Source organism: Rhinopithecus roxellana, chromosome 9 (assembly GCF_007565055.1).
Source record: "Rhinopithecus roxellana isolate Shanxi Qingling chromosome 9, ASM756505v1, whole genome shotgun sequence".
Classification (NCBI taxonomy): domain Eukaryota; kingdom Metazoa; phylum Chordata; class Mammalia; order Primates; family Cercopithecidae; genus Rhinopithecus; species Rhinopithecus roxellana.
This window is the reverse complement of record NC_044557.1, coordinates 64,065,976-64,089,462: the sequence shown is the minus strand read 5'-3', so window position 1 is coordinate 64,089,462 and position 23,487 is coordinate 64,065,976. Positions and strand designations below refer to the sequence as shown.

Genomic DNA, 23,487 nt, shown 5'->3' with positions numbered 1-23,487 from the left:
AATACCATGTATTGGGACTCCCATATCTAAAAAGTTCAAGAAGTAATATACCAGAATTATAAAATTATGAAACCTCAATTTCATTACCAGCCTGGGCAATGTAGTGAGACCTCATTTCTACTAAAAATCAAAAGAATCAGCCAGCATGGTGGTGTGTGCTTGCCGGCTATTCAGGAAGCTGAGGTGAGAGGATTGTGTAACCCTGGGAGATGGAGGCTGTAGTAAGCTATGATCATGCCACTGCACTCCAGTCTGCACAACAGAGGGAGACACTGTCTTAAAAAAAAAAAAAAAAAAAAATCTGAGCATGGCACTATTTCATATAGCATGTAATAAATTTATAGAATTTAATATATGAAGATGGTAGTAAAAATACAGGTGTTTTTTTTTTTTTACAAAATATCATGGACAACATTTTGAATGTCAAAGACAGACATAGCTATAATAAAGTTGGAATATATCTAATCTTTAAAATGCACATCAGGCTGGCCAACATGACATTTCACAACCATGGAATCCTTGAACAGAATAGCATATAGGTGTGACCATTAATTGTACATCCCAAAGATCAAGGTTAAAGACTTAAACATTTATCCAATAATTCAGTGTAAACCAATGCTCCCCTCCCCAGCCCTTGACTCAGGGTGTTGCTCTGTCCATCAGGCTGGAGTGCAGCAGCACGATTGTGGCTCACTGTAGCCTCAAACTCTTGGGCTCAAGTGATCCTCCCATCTCGGCCTCCCAAGTCACTGCCTGTTCTTTTTATATCCTAAAAGTAGAACTGTTGACCTTAATGCATGGTTACACCTGGGAAACTACACTTGGCTTAATAGTCTGCTTCATTCACTTTGCTTGGGGTTGATTTTGCCTTACAGAAAACAAAGTTTCCCTTCATGATTCTGAGATTTAAAAGACAAACATTATATGAAAATACAGACAGGCCTATACCTAGTAATAAATGAAAAACTGAACTCAAGATGATGTATGCGTATTGACAACAAGCAAAATGGTATACTCCATATCAAATGACACAGTGACACAGGAGAGTGGTTTCCAATATATTTATTTAATCAGAACTTCAGAGGGTTCTAGAAACCTGCATTTTTAACAAGGAATGCAGATGATTCTAGGTTTTGATTAAAAGTGTGGTTTGGGGAAGCAACTTTACCCTTTATTGTGTGTCAGATTACATATACAATAAAACAAAAAGTAATGTAATGGAACAAAAAATTGCTTTATACAAAATACTAGTAGATACCCAAATACAATATGGTCTTAAAAATAAAATCATATGTATATATAGTTGTATTCCTAAGTACAGTAGTGCCCCCCTCATCCAAAGTTTCCCTTTCTGTGGTTTCAGTTACCTGTAGTCAACCACATTCTAAAATAGGTGAGTACTGTAAAAGAAGATATTTTGAGAAAGACCAACCACATTCACATAACTTTTATTACAGTATGTTATCATTGTCCTTTTACATTGTTATTCATCTCTTGCTATGCTTAATTTATACATTATACTTTATCATATATATATCTCATATATATATCATAGTATATATAGAAAAAACAGTGTATAAAGGTTTGGTACTGAGGTTTCAGGAGTTCACTGGGGGCCTTGGAATGTATCCCCCAAAGATAAGGGAGAACTACTGTATGCAAAATCGAAAGCTATACAACAATCAGAAACGTTAAGAGAGCAAATCCAAGTATAAGTGAAGACACTCCTCTGAATTCCCAGGTTTCATCGAGCATCAAAAACAACCACTGTATTAATTTGAGTTAAGGACAAAAACGGTACTTAAACATTATTAAAACTGAAGATTTCAGTCACTTTCTCTTTGCAATAAGCTGGTTTGTTATTTAACTTAAAATACAAAAAAGAATGGAATTCACTATTTACTGTGACAATTGGTTTTTAAATAAACTAAAAACACTTTCAATTTTTATCACCACCTTTTCCATAAAATATATCAAAAAACACTAAAGCAGGCCAGGCCCGGTGGCTCACGCCTGTAATCCCAGCACTTTGGGAGGCCGAAGTGGGCAGATCATGAGGTCTGGAGATGGAGACCATCCTGGCTAACATGGTGAAACCTCGTCTTTACTAAAAAATACAAAAAATTAGCCAGGCATGGTGGCGGGCACCTGTAGCCCCAGCTACTCGGGAGGCCGAGGCAGGAGAATGGCGTGAACCTGGGAGGCAGAGCTTGCAGTGAGCTGAGATTGCACCACTGCACTCCAGCCTGGGCAACAGAGTGAGACTCCGTCTCAAAAAAAAAAAAAAAAAAAAAAAAAAAAACACTAAAGCAATGTTAAAGGTGATAATCTGTCGATTTAAAAAAAAAAAATGTGTTAGTTGTAACAATTTACTCAGTATTTTCTTTTTCTACATGGGGTCACACTATGTTGCCCAGGCTGGTCTTGAACTTCTGTAGCCTCCCAAAGTGCTAGGATTATAGGTGTGAGCCACCACGCTTGGCCTACTCTCAATGTTTGAACAATTCGTATGCTCAACTTTTTCCATTAGGTAGTATACACAATATTTGTATTTCGCCTTGTGAACTTTAGCTTGTCCATAAAATCAAGCTCAAGAACGAATACTTATACAAATGTAGTCATGCATCCATAATGACGTTTTGGTCAAAGATGGATCACATATAAACAGTGGTCACATAAGATGATACATTTTTGCTGTACCTTTTCTATGTTCAGATATACAAAAACACTGTATTACAACTGTCTATGGTATTCAGTACAATAACACGCTGTACAGGTGTGTAGCCTAGCAGCAATAAGCTATACCATGTAGCCTAGACGTGTATGTATAGTAGGATATACGGTCTAGGTTTCTGTAGGAATGATAAAATTGCTTAAGGACACAATTCTCAGAATGTATCCCTATCATTCATCTTTATCAACCCCAGCATTACTCATTTCCTCCTACCTCATATGTAGAAAGCACAGTTAAAAGGATACATCTTTTAGTCCTTTTCTTGTACATTATTCTGTATCCACATTCTCTGCATCTGATTGGATCCCTAGATTTTATTTCATTTTCTGTGTGACATTCTGGAATTAAAAAAAAAAAAAAAATTTACTCAATGCCTAAAAGGAAAATATTACAGACAAATTATCTTAACTATATTTTTCACCTAAGGCAATTCAAAACACTAAAATATACTCAATCTCAAGGGTGTGCTGCTATTATTAAATGTATTAGGTAGAAAAGAAAAGAGTTGTAGGCCATGCATATTTCCAGGAGAGAGAATGAAATCTCAACGAGTTTTGTTTTTTTCTGTTAGTAAACGGAAGACCAAGGACGAATCCAGATCTACTGACCTCAAGGAGATTTTTTTTTTATGGTTGCTAAGTGTTCTTCTGTATAACTTTGAAGACCAGTAACTCATTTAAGCAAAGAATAAATGTAACAATTTCAAAAAAACTTAAATAAAATATTCTTACTTTATGTAAGTGTTACTCCTACCTCCACAGATATATATCATTGGTTGCTGCTTTGGAGGTTGAACGTCCTTCTGGGTGTCCATTGTTAGCCCCTGAAATCACAGACTCAAATACTGAATATCGCAAAACGGCTTCTCACAAGTCCATCTGGGCCCATTTTTCTCAGGAGAAGCTAAAAAAGATCCCAATTCCTAATCTGCTCCTTTCCCCAAATCCTATAGGTCTCAAGCACGAAACGCATACACACAAGTATTGAGCGTTTACCCGAAACTGGACATAATAACTACTCCATACATGATAGGCCATTATAATCTTCGTAACAATGCTCGGAGACATCACTCTTATAGATGAAGCAACCGATACTTAGACACATTAATTTCCGCAGAATCACTCAGCTACTACAAGTTAAAGGAATACAGATCTGACTGCAAAGTTCGCGTCTTCGTTTAACACAAGTTCTATTTTTCCCAAACTCTAGTAGAAGTTAGCCAAAAACAATTACATCCCTCAACAAGGGAACAGGCTAACCGAAGGGAAGAACAATGAAATAACTCCTATTGGCTAAACATCTAAACTAAAAGAAAATAGGGAAAAGAACGATAGCATGGACTGTATCCCCAGGCACTCTCAACTCGACCTCCATACCGGACCTTTTTACCCCAAGTGTCTTTCCAGTTTTGGCCCAAATATCCACCACAAACCCCAATCCGCCAATTCGCTACCTACACAGCACGGAAAAACTTCTCACTCCGCGTTTCCAAATACAACCCTCTCGTCTAGGTGTCGAGACCAACTTCCGGCGCTGGTACATGACGCACAGTGGAATCTGTGTCTCTCTCTCTCTCTCTCTCTCTTTCTCCCCGCCTCTTCCGCCCCAGGCGTGGCCCGAGAGTCCGGATTGCGCAAAGGCGGTAAAGCAGGGGCTTTCTATTAGATTTTACGGGTTTAAGTGCCTGTTTGGTCCCCAGCTATTTTAATTTTGCAGGAAAGCAGAGCATTGTAACAGGTATGCAAGCACAAGGCGGTGTGTGTTTCTGACCAATGTAGTGGTACAAAGTAATACTTTTCCAGAAGCGTAGAGGGTTAGGAGAAAAACCGAGATGACACTTTTCATGAAGTACTGGGCTAGCCGTTACTCGGACGAACGTAATAGATTCGACTACACCAATGATTTTCACGTGGGAAAACACTTTTCCAGATTCTTTTTAAAAATTGATACCTGTGGTGTGGCAGTGAGGCAGCTGCCTCTTATCCTTCTCTTGATTTGTCTTGATTTGACAACGTGCCAGCAGCCCTCGCTCGCTCTCGGCGCCTCCTCGGCCTCCGCGACCGCTCTGGCCACGCTGGAAGTGCCCTTCAGCACGCGGCTGCGCTGTGGGGGCCCCTCTCGGGCTGGCCGAGGCCGGAGCCGGCTCCGTCTGCTCGCTGGGAGGTGTGGAGGGAGAGGCGCGGGCGGGAGCCGGGGCTGCGCCGGGCGCTCGCGGTCCGGCGCTGTTTCCGGGTGCCCGCGGCCCGCCGGCGCCTTTTGGGCTTGATCTGGGGAGGAGTCCCCTCTAGGCTGCAGGAGTGCCCGGGACTAGGTGCTGCAAAGTCCCGAGGCCACTGCCAGTGAGAAGTGAAGCCGCCTGGGCTTCTGGGACGAGTGGGGACTTGGAGAACTTTTCTGTATGGCTAAAGGATTGTAAACCCACCAATCAGCACTCTGTGTCTAGCTAAAGGTTTGTAAACGCACCAGTCAGCGCTCTTTGTCTAGCTAATCCGGTGGGGGCTTGGAGAACTTTTCTGTCTAGCTAAAGTACTGTAAACGCATCAATCAGTGTTCTGTGTCTAGCTAAAGGTTTGTAAATGCACCAATCAGCACTCTAAAATAGACCAATCAGCAGGATGTGGGTGGGGCCAGGTAAGGGAATAAAAGGCCAGCGGAGCCAGCAGCGGCAACCTGGTTGGGGTCCCTTAGCATGCTGGAGAAGCTTTGTTCTTTTGCTCTTGGCAATAAATGTTAATGCTGCTCACTGTTTGGGTCCCAGCTGCCTTTATGAGCTGTAACACTCACCGCAAAGGTCTGCAGCTTCTCTCCTGAAGCCAGCGAGACCACAAACCCACCAGGAGGGACAAACAACTCCGGATGGGCCACCTTTGTGAACTGTAACACCACAAAGGTCTGCAGCTTCACTCCTGAGGCCAGTGAGACCGTGAAGGAACGAACGACTGGGAGGAACGAACAACTCGAGACGCACTGTCTTTAAGAACTGTAACACTCACTGCCAGGGTCCACGGCTTCATTCTGGAAGTCAGCGAGACCAAGAACCCACCAATTCTGGACACACTACTGTTAAATCCTTTGCCGAATCCGTTTACTTGTTTTAAAGCAAAGGCTAGCATGATGGTAGCTACATGAACAACTCCCACTTAAATCTGAGAGATTTTGGTAGCTTTTGTTGTCTACTCTCCCTCCCTCCGTTCTATGTATTCCACCATAGAACAACAAAACACTCTGCTCAGTGGAGGTGTGTTCTTTCAAATATCAAAATTTCAATATGATGGATCAGTTGGGTTCAGAACGTTTACGTTGGTTTCCCTTTTTTGCAGAAGATATTTTGCTTAGTAGGGTGAAGAAAATGAAGCTACCTAAAAAAATTAAAAAACAACTTGTTAACTATTTTAAAGTTAATGAAAGAAGTAGGCACTCTTTCCCCCAACACGCACTATGTCTGATATTTTATTAAGCAGGTTATACTCCTTTCAGGCTCTCCATCCAGAAATCTCAGAGCTTTGAGCTTCATCTTTCAGTTCCAGGAGTTCAAACTCCTTTTGTTGCATCTCCCCAGACCAGCTTGAGAGATTTAAGTTGATCTTTCCAGGAAGATGCCATTTAAAAACCATTCAGGGAAACAAGCAGTTCCTGGCTTCTTTCTTCACAGACAGGCTTACGGAGCATAAATATTTTAACCATTAGCACTGTTACAAAGTACCTCTCCTCTTAACTAAAGAGGTGATCTAACAGAAGAGGCACAATAGGCTTCCCTTTAAGAACTATTAGATGGAACCATTGTTAACCTAAGAGAGATGACAGAGTGTTCCCAAAAGTCATACTTTCATATTTACAAGCTATCTTGTATTCTAACTCTCCAGTTGAAATATCAAGATAATTCTGGTGCAGAACAATTTATGGAGATCAGAATGGATCAACATAGGTAGAATACAAATGGGTCCTGGGGCCCTACAAAAGGGCAAGGTAATGACAAGTCATAGCAAGAAGATTCAGAATTTCAACAAGAATTCATGTTGGTGCTAGTTCCCGATCCAACATACTCTTTCCTATCAGCAAAGACTGGTAGTTTTAGGATCACTTGGGAGTATGGTCAGTGTAAGCTACCCTATTATCAATGATAGCATTAACTAACTTTTTCTGAGCAGGTACTACATGCCAGACATCATTGTATTGCTCTGTTCTAATGGGGGTAGTTGTCTTGCCCTCCTGGACAATAGTGCTTTTTAACTCTTTATTCAGAAGGTTATGGAGATGCAAGTTGCTGGTTTTTTTCACCTGAATCTCTGTGTTTCCCTTTTCCTTGATTATATTCACTTAAATATATCCAGAGAGCTTGAATATCATGGTAATTTGGGAAATCTCCCATTACGTTTTATTGGATGGTCCCAAAAAGAAGCATCAGATTTTGTGGTAAGCAGACAGCTTTTAGAGTTCTGAAGTCAATGATGGTATGACACCCAATGCAAGAAAGGAAAGCAAAGGGCTGGGCACGGTGGCTCATGCCTGTAATCTCAGCACTTTGGGAGGCTGAGGTGGGCACATTGCTTCAGGTCAGGAGTTCAAGACCATCCTGGTCAACATGGTGAAACCCCCTCTCTACTAAAAATACAAAAAATTAGCCAGACATGGTGGCATGCACATGTAATCTCAGCTACTCAGAAGGCTGAGTTGCAAGAATCGCTTGAACCCGGGAGGCAGAGGTTGCAGTGAGCTGAGATTGTCCCACTGCACTCCAGCTTGGGTGACAATGGGAGACTCTGTCAAAAAAAAAAAAAGGGAAGCAAAAAGGCAAAAAGACTGTGGTGAGCAAAGAATATGAAATTACAGCTCAGTAACTTAAATCCGGAGTATGTAAGTAAAGCTCAGGCATACTACATGTAACTAGGTGTCTTTTTGCCTGTTTTTAAAGGTGGGGAGAGGTGATAATGATTCTTCCTTGAACAATATAAAGGAGATATGATATGGTCTTTTACTCCTCAGTCATAATAAAAATATCTCAAGAAAAATTAATTAACTGGAGAAAAAAGAAAAGGGCAAAGTTTAAATGGTTTTGGGGTTATGTGGATTTTATTTAACCATAGGCAAAATTCCCTGCCCTGTTTACATTGGGATAGAGATGGGGAGCAGACATTAAAAATGAGTAGATAATATGGGATTTTAGAAGATAATAAACTACACAGAGAAAGTTCAGTAGAATTCTGCAGAATTGCAAATGTGGGGCAGGAAAGGGTAAAATGGCTGTAGTACAGATTTGTTTGAAGAGCTAGAGAGGGTACTATTCACTCTACCAGTGCGTGTTAGGGTAGGCTTCAGAGAGGTGCTGTCTTGAAGAATGTGTAATTCATTAATCCTTTACAGTCCTACAGGTACCTCAAACTTAACCTCACACTAAATGCATCTTATTTTCTCCCAAGCCTATACTCTTCATTCCCTCACTCCTTGCCCCATGCAGTTGATTCTGCCAACTGAATATGTCGCGTCTTGGTTCTGCTCCACCCCCACTGCCTTCTGGAGAAATGCAGTAGCTTTCTACTGGTCTCCTGGCAGCCACCCTTGCCTCTCTTCATTCTGTCCTCCATTCTGCCACCGGAGTGGACTTTCTAAAAACGCTCTTCAAACTCTTAATGTGCATCCAGAACTTTCCAAGACTTAGCTTCTTCTCTTCTCAGGAATTTAATCTTTTCCTCCAACAACTCTTAGTTTCTGCATATAACAAATTATTTGCAGTTTCTCCATGTGCCCAATTGCTCTTGCACATTTTGTTTTGAGTTTGAAATTTTCCTGCCCTTGCACATTTTAAGTTAGGAATTTCCTGTTGTCTGCCTTTTAAATTGCCACTTGTACATCAAAATCTATCTCATGCACTCTGTTCTCCAGTAGGATTAGCTGGTTCTTCTTTGTGCTGCTACTGTTCCTCTGTTACAGCACTTGTTGTATACCAATGAGCTCCTCAACAGCAGTAACTTGTGGCTGTGTCAGCTTTGTATTCCCAGTACCTAGCCCAGTAATTGGCACATAGTTGGAAATTAACCGTTAGTGGACGGGCACAGTGGCTCACGCCTGTAATCTCAGCACTTTGGGAGGCTGAGGCGGTGGATCGCCTGAGGTCAGGAGTTCGAGACCAGACTGGCCAACCTGGCAAAACTCCATCTCTACTAAAAATACAAAAATTAGCTAGGCTTGGTGGCGGGCGCCTGTAATCCCAGCTACTCAGGAGGCTGAGGCAGGAGAATCGTTTTTGAACCTGGGAGGTGGAGGTTGCAGTGAGCCAAGATCACGCCACTGCACTCCAGCCTGGGTGACAGAGCAAGACCCTGTCTCATAATAATAATAATGTTAGTTTGATTTTGGATGACTGAGGGACATCCAGATGGAGAAATGTCCAGTCAGAGAAGAGTGGTGGCAGTGCCTGTTACTGGCTTAAAAGTGATGGTTGAAGTTCTGAATAAGAATTACATAAGCATGGGATGATAAACTAATAAAAATGCTGAGGTAGGACCTCTCATTTAGGGAGTAGGCCAAGAAAAGAAGCCAGAAAAAGGAGACTAGGAAGAAGCTGCCAAGAGCAGCAGGAGTGTCCCTGGCATATAATAGATGCCCAGTAAATATTTATTGAATGAAAAAATTAGGGTTTAAAAAATTTACTTGGCATTGACGGTACTTAGGAGTTCATGATGCCCAAAAAGGGATGTTTGTAAACAACGAACACATTTCAGTCCGGTTTTTATTTTTATTTTTATTTTTTTTGAAGGAAAATTTGTATTTTAATTATTTTTATGTACAGAAAACTCAACAGTGTACATTTAACCCAGCTTAGTGGCAAGTTCTTTAGCCTTTGCCTTTTCGAGCTTGGCGATACGAGCCACAGACTTGGGACCTAGGACATTGCCGCCCCAGTGATGGCGGATCCCATCGTGTCTGTCGTTGTAATTGGTCCTGATAGCTTCCACTAGCTTAGCCAAAGCGCCTTTGTCTTCCGAGTTCACCTGTGTGAAGGCAACAGTGGTGCAGGTCTTCCTGTGGACTAGACGGCCCAGTCTGGCCTTCCCCTTGATAATGCAGTAAGGGACCCCCATTTTACGACACAGGGCAAGCAAGAAGACAACCAGCTCGATGGGATCCACGTCGTGTGCAATCACCACCAGCTGAGCTTTCTTGTTCTCCACCAAGGTGGTGACGGTGTTAACTCCTGCTCGAAGGACAGGTGGTCTCTTAGTGGTGACATCCCCTTTGCCAGCAGCTTTCTTCTCGGCCTGGGCCAATAGCCTCTGCTTCTTCTCTTGCTTTGTCTCTGGTCTGTACTTGTGGGCCAGCTTAAGCAGCTGAGTAGCTGTTTGGCGGTCCAGGGCCTGGGTGAACTGGTTAATAGCAGGAGGCACTTTCAGCTGCTTATAGAGGATGGCTCTCTGCCACTGCAACCTGATATAGTGAGGCCATTTCACAAAGCGGGTGAGGTCTCTTTTGGGCTGGATGTCCTGTCCAATGCCAAAATTCTTAGGTCTTTTCTCAAACAGGGGATTCACCAGTTTCTTGGCCTCCTGCTTTTTCACGACAGTAGGGGCCGGAGCCACCTTCTTTCCCTTGGCCTTCTTTCCTTTCAGCATTTTGGGCGGCAGGAGTCAGTCCGGTTTTTATTAATAGATTTTTTAAAAATCTTTTTTTTTTTGAGACAGGGGTCTCACTATGTTGCCCAGGCTAGTCTCCAATTCCTTGGTTCAAGTGATCCTCTCATGTGTGCCTCTCAAAGTCCTGGGATTACAGATGTGAGCCACCAGGCCCGGCTCAACTTTTTTATTACAAAATCTGTATATATTCATTGTTGAAACACGAGAAGAAAACAGATAAAAAGACACAACTAAAAAGCAAGCATAATCCTGTACAAAGGTACTGTATCCAAGTTATTCATACCTTTCAGACCTCATCCTGTGTATATCCATATTTTTAACCTAAAAGGGGTCAGTTTGTAACTTGCTTTTTACATTTGACAGTTTGCAGAAACATTTCCAGGCGAACATTCTCATACATGATTTCTAATGGCATCCCACTGTAGGCCACGTTAGCCTTCCTAAATACGGTAATGCTTCCCAATGTGGGAATCGGGAGAGGCAGAGCCTTTCTGACTCCCATTAGGGCGGGTGCAGGGGTGAGCAAGAGAGGGGGGGCGCCTTCCGCTCAGGCGAGGACCGAGGCCTGCCGGCGGCCGGGCGGGGTCGCTGCAGAGTCGGAGGAAGGGGCGGGGCGACGCGGGGCGGGGCGACGCGGGGCGGGGCGACGCGGGGCGGGGCGACGCGGGGCGGGGCGACGCGGGGCGGGGCGACGCGGGGCGGGGCGACGCGGGGCGGGGCGACGCGGGGCGGGGCGACGCGGGGCGGGGCGACGCGGGGCGGGGCGACGCGGGGCGGGGCGACGCGGGGCGGGGCGACGCGGGGCGGGGCGACGCGGGGCGGGGCGACGCGGGGCGGGGCGACGCGTAGCGGTTACTCGGGGCGGGCTGTTCAAACCCGAGGAGTGAAAGGCGGCGGCCCCAAGCGAAGCTGGTGTGGGGGTTGCCATAGGCCGCATCCCAGGGGGCGAGGCCGGGGCTCCTCCCCGGCGCATCCAGCAGCGGCTGCCCGGCTCCCCTCCCACCTGTCCGCTTCGGCGCTTCGCCCGACCCTGCGGCCTCCAGGCGGGCGGCGGGGGGACCCCAGGCGAGTGCCAGTTAGTGGGTCTCCCAGCGGCCCCGGCCCCGCGTCCCTCTGTGTCTTCCAGGTGGTAGGCCTACGGAGGCGCACGGCAGCCCTCACTCCTCCGCTCCCGGTGACGCCAGCCCATCCGCTACCGCCCTTGGCTTTCTGGGCCTAGCGGATTTTTGACGCCCTGCTGAGACCGTTACCCACCCGCCCGCCATAGCTCTTCGGGGGAGTCAGTGCCAGGCTGCAGCACACACTGCCTTTTCAGGAACCCGAATTTGGGGAGTTTAGTCATGTCTAAGTGCTGCTGGAGAAAACAAGGATATTACGATAACTATTTTCTGGAGGGCTGAATTCAAAATGATTTAGACCTTCTCAAATGTTAGGAATAATCCCTGCGGCATGCACACTGTGTACCCTTCGACTTTGAGCAGTCATGGTGCTGCCGCACCTTTCAATTAATTGTGCAAACGAAAGTTTTCCTGTTTGGCATTATTTTGGCATGAATTTCAAAGACAAAGATGAGAGAATTTCTTGTTTGGAAGCTACGTAACTTTGACATCTAAGAGCTCAAGATTTACTGATGGTAAGAGTTTCCACTTTAACAAATGAAGGACATTTGGGTTTAATGTAAGTATTTCATTCTCTGATTTGATAGGTGCTTTTTTTTTTTTTCTTTAAGACGGAGTCTCTCTGTTGCCCAGGCTGGAGTGCAGTGGCGCGATCTCAGCTCACTGCAAGCTTCGCCTGCCGGGTTCACGGCATTCTCCTGCAGGCGCCCACCACCACGCCCGGCTAATTTTTTGTATTTTTAGTAGAGACGGGGTTTCACCATGTTAGCCAGGATGGTCTCCATCTCCAGACCTCGTGATCCGTCTGCCTGGGGCTCCCAGAGTGCTGGAATTACAGGCGTGAGCCACCGCGCCCGGCCGCTGCTTTTTTCTTTCTTTCTTTTTTTCTTGAAGAACTCTTTAGGGATAAATTTTCACAGCCTTTTATCAAAAGCCTAGTTTTTTGAAATGAATGTGGAAGAGGCTTGATTGAATTTATCCGTGAACTGTTGAGTCCGTAAAATACAACACACAGTCCATGATTTTACATGAATGATTTTAAAATTCACTTGGGAAGAACCACGTTTGAGACCAACGTCTTGGGGTAGTAGAAAGATGAAAATGATAGCAGAGAAAGGACTTTGGAGGCAACTTTAAGTGTGTAGATGAACAGAAACAAATTGTGTTTTTGTTTGTTTGAAGAGATGGGGTCTCACTATGTTACCCAGGCTGGTCCCAAACTCCTGGACTCAAGCATTTCTCCCGCCGCGGCCTCCTAAAGTTCTGGGATTACAGGCGTGAGCCACCGGCCAGATTAGATTTTTGGATAACATTTTAGGGGAAGAGATAATATCTGCATTCCCCACTTTGTTTTTAACAAGTTGCCTCTTGAGTTTCCCAAATTCTAGCATTGTGAGACACCTAGTGGTGAAGTAGCAGTACAATTGCCATAACCTTCTAAAAGGACCCTGACCGGCCAGGTGCGGTGGCTCAAGCCTGTAATCCCAGTACTTTGGGAGGCCACGGTGGGTGGATCACCTGAGGTCAAGAGTTGGTAGACCAACCTGGCCAACATGGCGAAAGCCCTTCTCTACTAAAAATACACAAATTAGCCGGGCGTGGTGGTGGGCGCCTCTAATCCCAGCCAGTGGGGAGGCTGAGGCAGGAGAATTGGTTGAACCCGGGAGGCAGAGGCTGCAGTGAGGCGAAATCGCACCACTGTACTCCAGCCTGGGCAACAAGAGCGAGACTCCCATCTCAAACAAACAAACAAACAAACAAATAAATAAATAAATAAAATAAAAATAAAAACAAAAGGACTGTGATCCAAATTGAGTGAAAAGTGTTATTTAGCAGAATTACTTTCAGAGAGGGAGAAAAGAGTTCATGGGTGGAGGTGTAATTTGAATATGCATTCTAGTTTATTCATATTTGTAAAACAAAATTGTTTAAAAAGAGAACAAAATTATAAAAAGCAGTTTGATAAATCATCTTGGCTTGTGACCATATGCAGAAGTTAGCAGTGATCTGAGAGGATGTAGATCAGAAGGGGACATGTATGACATTTATCAAAAATGAGTATAGACTTAAAAGGTTAAAAAATACTTAGACTTTGTTTAGTAAAAATAATCTTTTAATGATCATCAAACCATAAAGAAATAATTTGTGTTTAGAGTAACAATTTGCTTTTGTAACAAAGATCATTCACTCATATATTTGATTAAATTTAAGCATAAATAAATTACTGTCACATTACAGCCAACTAAATAGATCTTCCCAGGATCTTTAATGGAGAAAAATTGTGCATTTGTCCTGGAGAAAACTTTGAAGGAATGACAGTCTTCTTTGTGTCCTTTGAATCATCTGGAAAAATATCAAAAACTATAATAAATTTTTTTTCTTAACACTATTTTTGTCAAAACAAATTTGTTAGCTTTCTTTAAGATTTATTTCAAGTTTCTAAAAAGAAGGAATGTGATGATACTGTTGAAAAGGTTGAAGAGTAAAATATTTCTTAGTGTCATTCCTTGCTCATGTAACTACTGAGTAACTGTTCTTTAAGTAATTGAGTTGCATTCTTTATTTGCAACTTCAAGAATATTTTAAATGGTGGTTTTCCCATAAATAGTTGCCTGTTAACTGTGAATTCAAGTTAACTGAAACTGGACCTTGCATCACAAAATATTTAGAAAGTGAGATACGAATAAGTACAACATGCCAAGTTTGAAATGGCCCTATCTGTGGTGCATTATGGTTAGCTCAAGAAGAATGTGTTAGTAGTTTATTGATGAGCCAGAGTCTTTGTAAAGGCTTAAGTCTGGGAATTCACACCTTGTGAATGGTTATGGGGACTAGATTTCTATAGCAGGTCTATGTTACATGTTTGAACATTACTTGAGTTGTTCAGCCTGATTGCAGGTAGATGTAGTGGCAGCACTCATTATTTGACACATTTCCCAAAGATGTTTAAAAAGTAGCATATAGTGTTTTTTGAGTAGACTAATATAGGCTGGCACAAATAAGCTGGAATATTAAAATGAAAATTGTTTAGTTCTGTGAAAATCATAAGGTAATAATATCAAAATAATGCTTCTAGGTTTTTTCACTTTAGGGTAGTTCAATAAAATATGTGTACATGGTGCTTAGCCTATGGTTAATCAAGTGACTTTGAATATTTATAACCTGAACATTTTGGCTTTTTGATGTCAAGAACTCATTTTAAGTAGGATATACAACAATTTTTTATGGAGTAGAATTTTTTTTAAATAACTTTTCAAAAATTGTCTTACGATTTTCCATTATTATCTGTACTCATAACAAATAATGTATTTTGGTGTAAGCTGCCTGGATTCTCATTTCAAAGGCAGAATAACTTTGTTGTCACTTTGCAGAAACAGAGATTTTGAAGATGTCTCAAAAACACTCAGGTCAAGCTGGCACTGAAGCAGGAAATGGGGTGGACTCTCCTCCAATTGTCAACTGCACGTACTCCACCTTCAGAGATTTTTGTTCCACATCTTCATTTCAAGATAGTGGCTACAATGAGTTAAAATCTTGTAGCTTTGATAATACAGATAAAGAATATCTTGGAAAGAAAGAAAAATGCCCAGCATTACTCCATGAGCACCCTGAAACTTCAGGCCTGGGCTTAACACATTCTTTAGAGTCTCCCACTCAAAAAAAGAAATTTATCTTGCCTAGGAAGGAAAATGATAAAACCCCAGAACTTTGTGAAACACCTAAAATCAGTGGGAAAAAATGTTTACCTCGCAGAAGGTTGCATGTATCTTTCTCTCTTCTAAAGGGGGACTTTGAATCACAAAATAGTGCTCTAGAAAGTAGTATAAGCCAAGTTCTCAACTTAGAAAAAAATATTCCAAGCAGTGCTTCAGGTTTTTCCAGGGCAAATAATTTTAGCCCTTTAGTTACTAGCACTTTAAAAACAGAAGAAGTGACTTCATGCAGTCAAAAATTGAGGCTTAATTTTTCTCAGCAAAAGACTTCCACAATTGATGATTCCAAAGATGATTGTAGCCTATTTGAAGTTGAATGTATATCTCCAATTCAGGGCAATAATTTTAAAGACTCTATCACGCATGACTTTAGTGATAGCAGTTTATGCATTAATGATGAGAATACATGTCCAGAGCTCCTGGGCTCCTCTGTTAGTGGAACAACTTGTGGAACAGATGAGGACATATTTGTGACTCCGATAAGTAATCTTGTGGCAAACATTAGATTTAATGCAAGTCAAATACTTTCTCCTTCACCTGAAGTGAGAGGCAATATTTCAACGCCTGAAGACAGTGGTTTTAACTCACTTAGCTTGGAGAAATCAGAAGATTCCCTCTCTGACCAGGAGGGTTCTTTTCAAGAACTACTTCAGAAACATAAGGGGACTCCCAAAGTGGGGGACACCATAAGAAAGACAAGACATCTTGGAAGGTCGAGAAGACTGTCCACCCTTCGGGAGCAAAGCTCGCAGTCAGAGACAGAAGAGGAAAAGCAGATTGTCCACCCTGACTCTGAAAAAAGAACAGCAGCTGCTTCTGCCATCTCAGAGGGTCAGCTGGGCGGTGATGAGAGTGGGGATTTGACCTTTAGCTTAAAGAATTTATCGAAGACCCCAGCCTTGCAATTGGTGCATGAGCTGTTCATGAAAAGCAAAAGAAAAAGATTCCAGGAAAATAGTGCACATGAATTCTTAGAGCAAGGGGATGGGGAGAAAATAGCTGTGCTACAGTGTATACTTGCAGGACTGATTGGCAAGAAAATGGGTATAGAAAAACTGGACATCTTAACAGAATTAAAATACAGAAATTTAAAGCATATTCTTGCTATGGTTTTAGATTCCTTGACTGCAGAGAGCCTATGCAGGTAAGAAATAAGAGCTATTTATGAAATAAAACTTATCTTTTTTTAAGTTGGAAAGTTTTTCTGTGACTTGAGTGGTTGTCCTTTATTTTGTTTTATTATCTCTATCTTTTGTTGTCTTATATCAAAGGTAGTTTAAGTGAACTTCCCAGGAAAGCTAGCTAGTACAGATCCTTCTGTTTTTTGTTTTGTTTTGTTTTGTTTTTGTTTTTGTTTTGAGATGGAGTCTTGCTGTGTCACCCAGGCTCAAGTGCAGTGGTGTGGATCTCAGCTCACTGCAAGCTCAGCCTCCCAGGTTCATGCCATTCTCCTGGCTCAGCCTCCTAAGTAGCTGGGACTACAGGTGTCTGCCACCATGCTCGGCTAATTTTTTGTATTTTTAGGAGGGATGGGATTTCACCATGTTAGCCAGGATGGTCTCGATCTCCTGACCTTGTGATCCACCTGCCTCGGCCTCCCAAAGTGCTGGGATTACAGGCATGAGCCACCACGCCCGGCCAATCCTTCTGTTTAAAAGCCTGCTTAAGTAGCAATAATATAGTCTTTTTTTCTGAATAAAGTTCTTATCACTGTCATTTGGAAAGAGAGTTGCTAAAAGTTGAATTTTAAATTTTCAAGATGGCAAGCTCTATTCCATGTAAGTTGTTTAATGATTTAATAGTTCAGATCATATTGTCAGATTGCAAGTAGTATTAAAGTTATGACACTTTGTCAGAAATAATGTAATGCATTGTGGTGACTGAGAAATGGCAGTGTACAAAGAATACCACTTAATTATTTAAGTTCTAGAATTTAAAAACAGTGGTTAGCTTTCATTTTAGGGTTTGATCTTTCCAGAGATCAGGGGAATATGGATTATTTCATTTTTATTGTTAACACAGCAGTGAAAGTTAATTACTTTGGGGAATTTCAAGAAATTAGAAACTGAAGAATTTGTGTTCACAGGTGTTGCAGTAGATTGAATGCTGCTGCATAATAAAGAGAAAGACATTTCAGAATATTGAGGGTGGGAACTAGGGTTACAAAGACTAAAATGAGCCTCTGTTCATGCCAATTTGGGGGAGTTACAGGACAATCAGAAGACAAGACCCATGGGAATGCCATGGCAATGAAGGAGAGAAGTCATGTGGAACAGAATTTCTGCAAAGTGATGGTTATGGAGGAACATGCAGGAAGTTAGTGAACCTCTTTCTTGACAGGTATATGTCAAGAGTTTTTTATAGGGTCCTTGGTTTTTTTGTTTTGTTTTGTTTTTAGTTTTTGTAGAGTTGGGGTCTCACTGTGTTACCCAGGCTGGTCTGGAACTCCTGGGCTCAAGTGATCCTCCCACCTCAGCCTCCCAAAGTGCTGGGATTACAGGTGTGAGCCACTGCTTGTTCTGTCCTTGTTGTTTTTATGGCCACTACTTCTATCAAAGCCCTTCTTTATCTTTCCTCCACACATTAATTGTATGGCTATTGTAGAGAACTGTAGGATTTCTTAGCTGGAAATCTTCTAAGGTATCTAGTTCAATCACATGTTTCACAGAGGAGGAAATAAGCCCCAGAGAAGTGACCTTCTGACAGCCACTCAAGGAGATAGGAATAGATCTAGGTCTATAATGAGCTCTCTGATTTCTAATCTAGTATTTTTCCATAAACTTTTATTAAGGTTTAAGGCTTTCTGAAATAGATTTGATCAAGAATGTATTTGGTATATCTTAAGTAGGATAATAAACAGATTAGTGCACCCATGTTGTATGCCTTTTAAAAATGTTCAAATGATAAACTTTAAAAAATTAAGGAGATGGCTGAGATACAGGATTTTAAAAATATTTTTGGTGTGGATGGGGTCTTACTACATTGCCCAGGCTGGTCTCAAACTCCTGGGCTCTAGCAATCCTCCTGCCTTGGCCTCCCGAAGTGCTGGGGTCACAGGTGTGAGCAACTGTGACCTGCCAGGAATGCTATTTTTATATGCTGGAGTATTTGCATCAGTTAAAATTAAAATTGGGTGACACTTTTGGGTGCTTGCTTATATGAGCAGTTGATTTTCAGTCATATTGCAACAATTGTCTCTCCTTCCCATCTCTCCAAAAGTACAGTATTGGTACTACAACTATGTTGGCAGTACTGTTCTTCCTGGTAACTTGAGAGTTGATGACCAGTTGCAGTATCTGTGACAAATACCCAATTATGTAGTTCATTTCTTCCCCATTATTGGGTGACTTTATGTCTGTTCCTTTCCTTCCCTCTGATATAGGGCACATATATCAGCTTAGAGAGAGTCAATGGCAGTTGAAGTGGCCATGGTAGCTGGAAGAATAGTTGTTTTGACAACTGGGACCCTCTGTAAGAAGTGACTTTTTTATTTCAATCTTTTCTGACCTTACTCCTTTTGATTTGTTAGAATAACAACAACAACAAAAAAGACCAAATTAACAGTCAAAGTGTTACTTTTTAATAATAATATTATCAAAGTTATTGATAAATCAGCAATCACTGGACAAAAATTGTGTTTTTAGCTGCTTCATTCTCATAAACTTTGGTTAATGAAGTAGGAACTCTGGTGCGACCCATAATAGTATTTATATTTGGCACTTAGTAATGCCAATGACGGATTAATTGTGCTTGTGTTTATGTAATCAAAATGACAGAGATAAACACAGGAATAGGAGAAATTGATGAAACCTCTTGTGTTATAGATGACAATCATTTCCTGTATCTCTTGTTCCAAATTTTTAATGTTACATTTGAAGTTAAATCCTCTTAGTCTCCCAGTAGATTCATATTGGCTTTATATGACCATTTATAAAAGAGTAATCTATCTATATAATGTTGGCATATACTTTACATTTTAATAGGAATTCTTTTATATGATGAATCAGTATGAAATAACAGTGTTGACTAAGTCGTATTTTTAATCTAAATTTTTAGGTTTAAATTTACTGCCCGAAATCTTTAAGACAAATTTTTCTCATTAGTTAGCATACACAACAAAATGTTAATCCTATAGAATGTATGCAATATAAGGATGGATCTTTTTGTTATAGTGTTTGGAAAGTAAGCAGAAATTGGCGTGAAATTGTTGTTCAAGATAAAAATGCAAATCGGAGGAGAAAATTTTATATCACACAACTGAAAACAGATTCTGAGGTAATGTATATAGTACTTCTCTAAAATGGATTTGTATAAATACATAATAATCTCATGTTGCTAGACAACCTAATTTGGTTTTCCTGCTATCTTTTAACCTTTTCCATTTAACAAACATTTACTCATAAATTCTTTAGCTTTCCCAAACTCAATTTTCACCCAGTCTGTAAATGGAATAAACGACATAGCATCAAGAACATCTTTTTGGGCTTTGTTGCTGCTTATGTGTATGTGCTCTTAGCAACATTTGAATACCAATTATATGCTGGATCCTAATCATAATGAGATATCCTTATAGTATTTTTAATCCAGTCTTTTGAGTGGACATTACATGCTAGTAACTGTGCCAGTACTCAGATTACAATGGTGAACATTTCTGATATGGTTCCTGCTCTTTTGGAGCACACACCCAAATAGGTGACTACAATCCAGGTGTGTTAAAGGAAGCCCAGAGTTATTTAAAGGAGTTTTTGACTGATACTTGGGAATCAAGAGAAGTGCATCTCTACTGAGACCTGAATGATGAGTTAGCAATTAGCCAGGTGAACACAGAGAAGAGGGTTTTAGCAGAGAAAATAACATATGTACAAGCCTGGAGGTAAGTGAGCAAAGCAGATCAGTACCTGTGAAGCATCATAAACTTGCACTCCCTTGAGGATTTGAATTCTGGCTTTAAAGTTACAAGAAAAGTCCTACAGAAGCTGATGGATTCCTGTCAGCCATGCTGTTTTGTGTAATAGGTATCTGATGACTCTAGCATCCATGTTTGATTATAGATTTAACTTTAGGCCAAAAAAAATTCTGAGAGTTCACTAATTCATTCCTGTTCTAGTGAAAAATATTTAATAACATACTATAAGTAAATTTCTGATTTGACTAAATATAATAATTGGAATGAAGCATGGCATAAACAAATATGAACACCTAGATATAGATTGGCAGGTTTTTCATTACAGCGAACTATTAGGGACTGCTATTAACTAAAACTTTGACTTTCTTTTTTATTTTGAAGAAAAGCTTTACCTTTTCACCCGTTCAGAGCTCCTGGCTACTTCTGCAGCTACTGGCTCTGGGAGTTTATAATAGGGAAGATATTAATTGCCTTCTTAACATCTCTTTTTTGAATGCTGCTGTGTATGCTAAGGACAGACTTGAAAAACAGTTGTTTAAGCATGCACTTATTAATATTTAAACATTTGGCTCCATGTACTCCTTAACTCCTCTAAGGAAGAAGCATATGGTTGTGCTGGCAACCCTCCATGTAACTCCAGATAATGAAATATTCAATTCTCAGAAAAAAAAAAAATATTCTCATATTTGGCCAGGCACAGTGGCTCATGCCTATAATCTCAGCACTTTGGGAAGCCGAGGTTGGTGGATCACTTGACATCGGGAGTTCGAGACCAGCCTGACCAACATGGTGGAACACCTGTCTCTACTAAAAATACAAAAATTAGCTGGGTGTGGTGGTGCAGGCTTGTAATCCCAGCTACTTGGGAGGCTGAGGCAGGAGGATTGCTTGAACCTGGGAGGTGGAGGTTGCAGTGAGCTGAGATCATGCCACTGCACTCCAGCCTGGGTGACAGAGTTAAACTTTGTCTCAAACAAACAAAAAAAAAAAAAAAAGGAAAAAGAAAAAATTCTATCCTCATACTCTGCAATCACTTTATTAAAAACTCAGTTTCTTAAAGAACTATACTTTTCCTCCTTTCTTATGCTCTTTTTCTTATTTTGACTTGCTTTTTAAAATCTTTTTCAAAGTAATACATGGTTTAAAAAGTCAAATTGGACTATTGTAACAAAATATACCATTATGCCTTCATACTCTTGAGTCTTGTTCTATTAAGACAATCATTTTCAACACTTTCTTCTAGTATTTAGCTCCATATTTCTAAATGATTCTATTTTCTTGTCATTTCTTTACTATTTTCTATAGAAGGATTACGTTCTCTAACGTCTCACTACTACTACCACTACCAACATAACCCCTCTCTCTCTGAATTCCTTTCTCTCTTTTCCTATCTTATGACTATAATTACACCACCATTTGGGAATGAATCAAAATTAGGTGCTGACATTATAAAGATTGTATTGAGATTATTATAACTTTTTTCACAGCTTTAGTATGTTGTACACTATGATTACACTTTAGTTCTTGTGTAACTTTTTCCCTCCAGAGTTAATAATTGCCTAGTTTTCTGTCTCTGTCTTTTATTTATTTATTTTTGCTTAGTGTTTCTCTATACAGATCCCTGATTCATCTCCCATTATCCACCAGAACTGAAAGTCTCCTCTGTGTAAGTCCAAACAAATCAGGTATTCTACCTGTTCCTTCTTTTCCTCAGAGACATCCTTCCTGGGGCCCTTTGCTGTCCTATTCCAACATAGACTGGTTGCTTCCTACTTGAACGATTCCAATGTATTATTAACCAAAACAAAAAAAAATTATACAAGAAAATTATTTGATGGTTTTCTCCACTCTTTTGTTTACTTCTTGCCTACAGCTGCTTTTTCTACGACCGCAGAGTTGAGTAGCTGGAACTACATGGCCCACAAAGTCTAGACTATATATTATCTGGTCCTTTACAGGAAAGGTTTGCTGAACCAAACTTTAAAAAATGGAAAAGTAACCAGACATACAAACTTAGATGTAGAATTTAATTTAAAATTTTTTCTTTTTGTATTTATTTAACTTTTATATGTTAGGTGAGAAAAGGTCTTTTTTTTTTTTTTTTTTCTAAAAAGGAATGGCCTAGGGAGAGAATTCTGATGGCAAAAAAAACCTCTTCAAAGCTTATAAATCCGTGTGCAACAGAAAGCTATGCTGGAACTGTTTTGGTATTGCAGTGTTGATGCCTCTTGTCCTTTACCACAGGGGGCTGTATTAAATGTCGAGGATGCTGCCACTCGGCTCCAGCTTTTAAATCGCTCAGCTTTAAGATCTGTGCAGGCACAGGCTAGGATACCTGGTTCTCAGAGAGAGCAAGGGTCAACATTATCTCCCTGGGGAGAAGTTTTGACACCTCTAGCAAGCTCTTCTGTTACTCACTTAAGTAGTAAACAGGAAGAATATGTTAAGGTGAGTATTTATTATATAATAAGTTATTAGAAATATTTACAGAGTTTGAAATAAAGTGCTCCTCTATATGAAACCAGAAGATTTAGTGTGTGTGCTTTCACTGCAGGTTGCCAAAACACTTTTTATTGATGAAGCATTAAAACCTTGCCCAAGGTGCCAGTCCCCTGCTAAATACCAGCCATATAAGAAAAGGGGACTGTGTAGCCGCACAGCCTGTGGTTTTGACTTTTGTGTGTTATGTTTGTGTGCTTATCATGGGTCTGAAGAATGTAGTAGAGGAGCAGCAAAGCCAAGAAATAGAAAAGATGCTCTCCCAGGAAGTGCCCAGAGTAAGCGGAATTTAAAACGCCTCTGAAGAGACTAAATATAGAAGCACTCCCCCATGCAGTATTCTATTTATCTGACTTAAAATTATGAATATTTTGAATACATGCAAATCTTCCCATTAATGACAGGTGATGATTTATTTCCTATTTTGTATATATTATAATCCATGGCATTGTATGTTTTCTTTAAAGTTAGTTTTGAAAAAACTTTATTTTACTATGTCATTTTACCCATTTTAATAACTTGGTGTTTTAAATAAAGAATTTTCATTGTTGTTATATGTATGTATTTTATTGTTTTATATAACATTTTAAATTTGTGCATTTCATCACTCTGTTGAAATGTTCTTCAATCATTTTTTAAAAAATAGTTTTTTAAATAGTATTAAAGATTTTGAACTCGAGACAGATGGCCTTATGGATTTGGAAAATGAGTACTTGACTGAAATGAAATATAAATAAAATATTTTTAGAAGTTCTATTGAATTTATTCTATAATTTCAGTCTCTGGTTAAGTAAAATTTACTGAATATTAATAACTAGGAAGACATAAAGAGTGACTTATTGGAAGTATGTAGTTATTCATAATGGGAGCCTTAGTTAATATACCCTTA

General features: G+C 40.6%; 2 protein-coding genes and 1 pseudogene across 5 annotated transcripts; 1 reads left to right on the top strand and 2 right to left on the bottom strand.

Annotated features, from left to right (window-relative positions):
• Window positions 1-1,045: 1,045 nt before the first annotated feature.
• POLR2K (RNA polymerase II subunit K) lies at window positions 1,046-4,825 on the bottom strand. Of its 3 annotated transcripts, none has more exons than XM_010374166.2 (4): window positions 4,685-4,825; window positions 3,488-3,557; window positions 2,980-3,072; window positions 1,046-1,767 (listed from the first exon to the last, which is right to left on the bottom strand). In XM_010374166.2, the coding sequence occupies exons 2-4, from the start codon at window positions 3,546-3,548 to the stop codon at window positions 1,745-1,747; spliced, it is 177 nt and encodes a 58-aa protein (XP_010372468.1). In that variant the 5' UTR covers window positions 3,549-3,557; window positions 4,685-4,825; the 3' UTR covers window positions 1,046-1,744. The 3 variants fall into 3 exon arrangements, with proteins under 3 accessions (XP_010372468.1, XP_010372466.1, XP_010372467.1); XM_010374164.2 differs by lacking the exon at window positions 4,685-4,825 and adding an exon at window positions 4,192-4,315; XM_010374165.2 differs by lacking the exon at window positions 4,685-4,825 and adding an exon at window positions 4,188-4,282.
• A 4,651-nt stretch (window positions 4,826-9,476) lies between these two features.
• Window positions 9,477-10,341, bottom strand: LOC104670819 (annotated as a pseudogene). The gene has a single exon (XR_749191.2). The product of XR_749191.2 is annotated as a 60S ribosomal protein L7a pseudogene (transcript).
• A 1,570-nt stretch (window positions 10,342-11,911) lies between these two features.
• On the top strand, window positions 11,912-23,005 carry FBXO43 (F-box protein 43). Its single transcript, XM_010374163.2, is given in 6 exon segments — window positions 11,912-11,951; window positions 11,954-11,995; window positions 14,852-16,337; window positions 19,366-19,468; window positions 22,344-22,547; window positions 22,654-23,005. Coding segments are annotated over 6 exon segments (2,124 nt in total). The 3' UTR covers window positions 22,903-23,005.
• The last annotated feature ends 482 nt before the right edge of the window (window positions 23,006-23,487 follow it).

Excerpts from the sequence above, each read along its gene's own strand:
- POLR2K (XM_010374166.2), bottom strand. The coding sequence starts at position 3,548 with ATGGACACCCAGAAGGACGTTCAACCTCCAAAGCAGCAACCAATGATA. Across the intron at positions 3,073-3,487 it reads AATGATATATATCTGTGGAG|AATGTCACACAGAAAATGAA; the intron begins GTAGGAGTAACA and ends TTTTAATTCCAG. Across the intron at positions 1,768-2,979 it reads CAAGAAAAGGACTAAAAGAT|TGGTTGTTTTTGATGCTCGA; the intron begins GTATCCTTTTAA and ends AAATTAATACAG.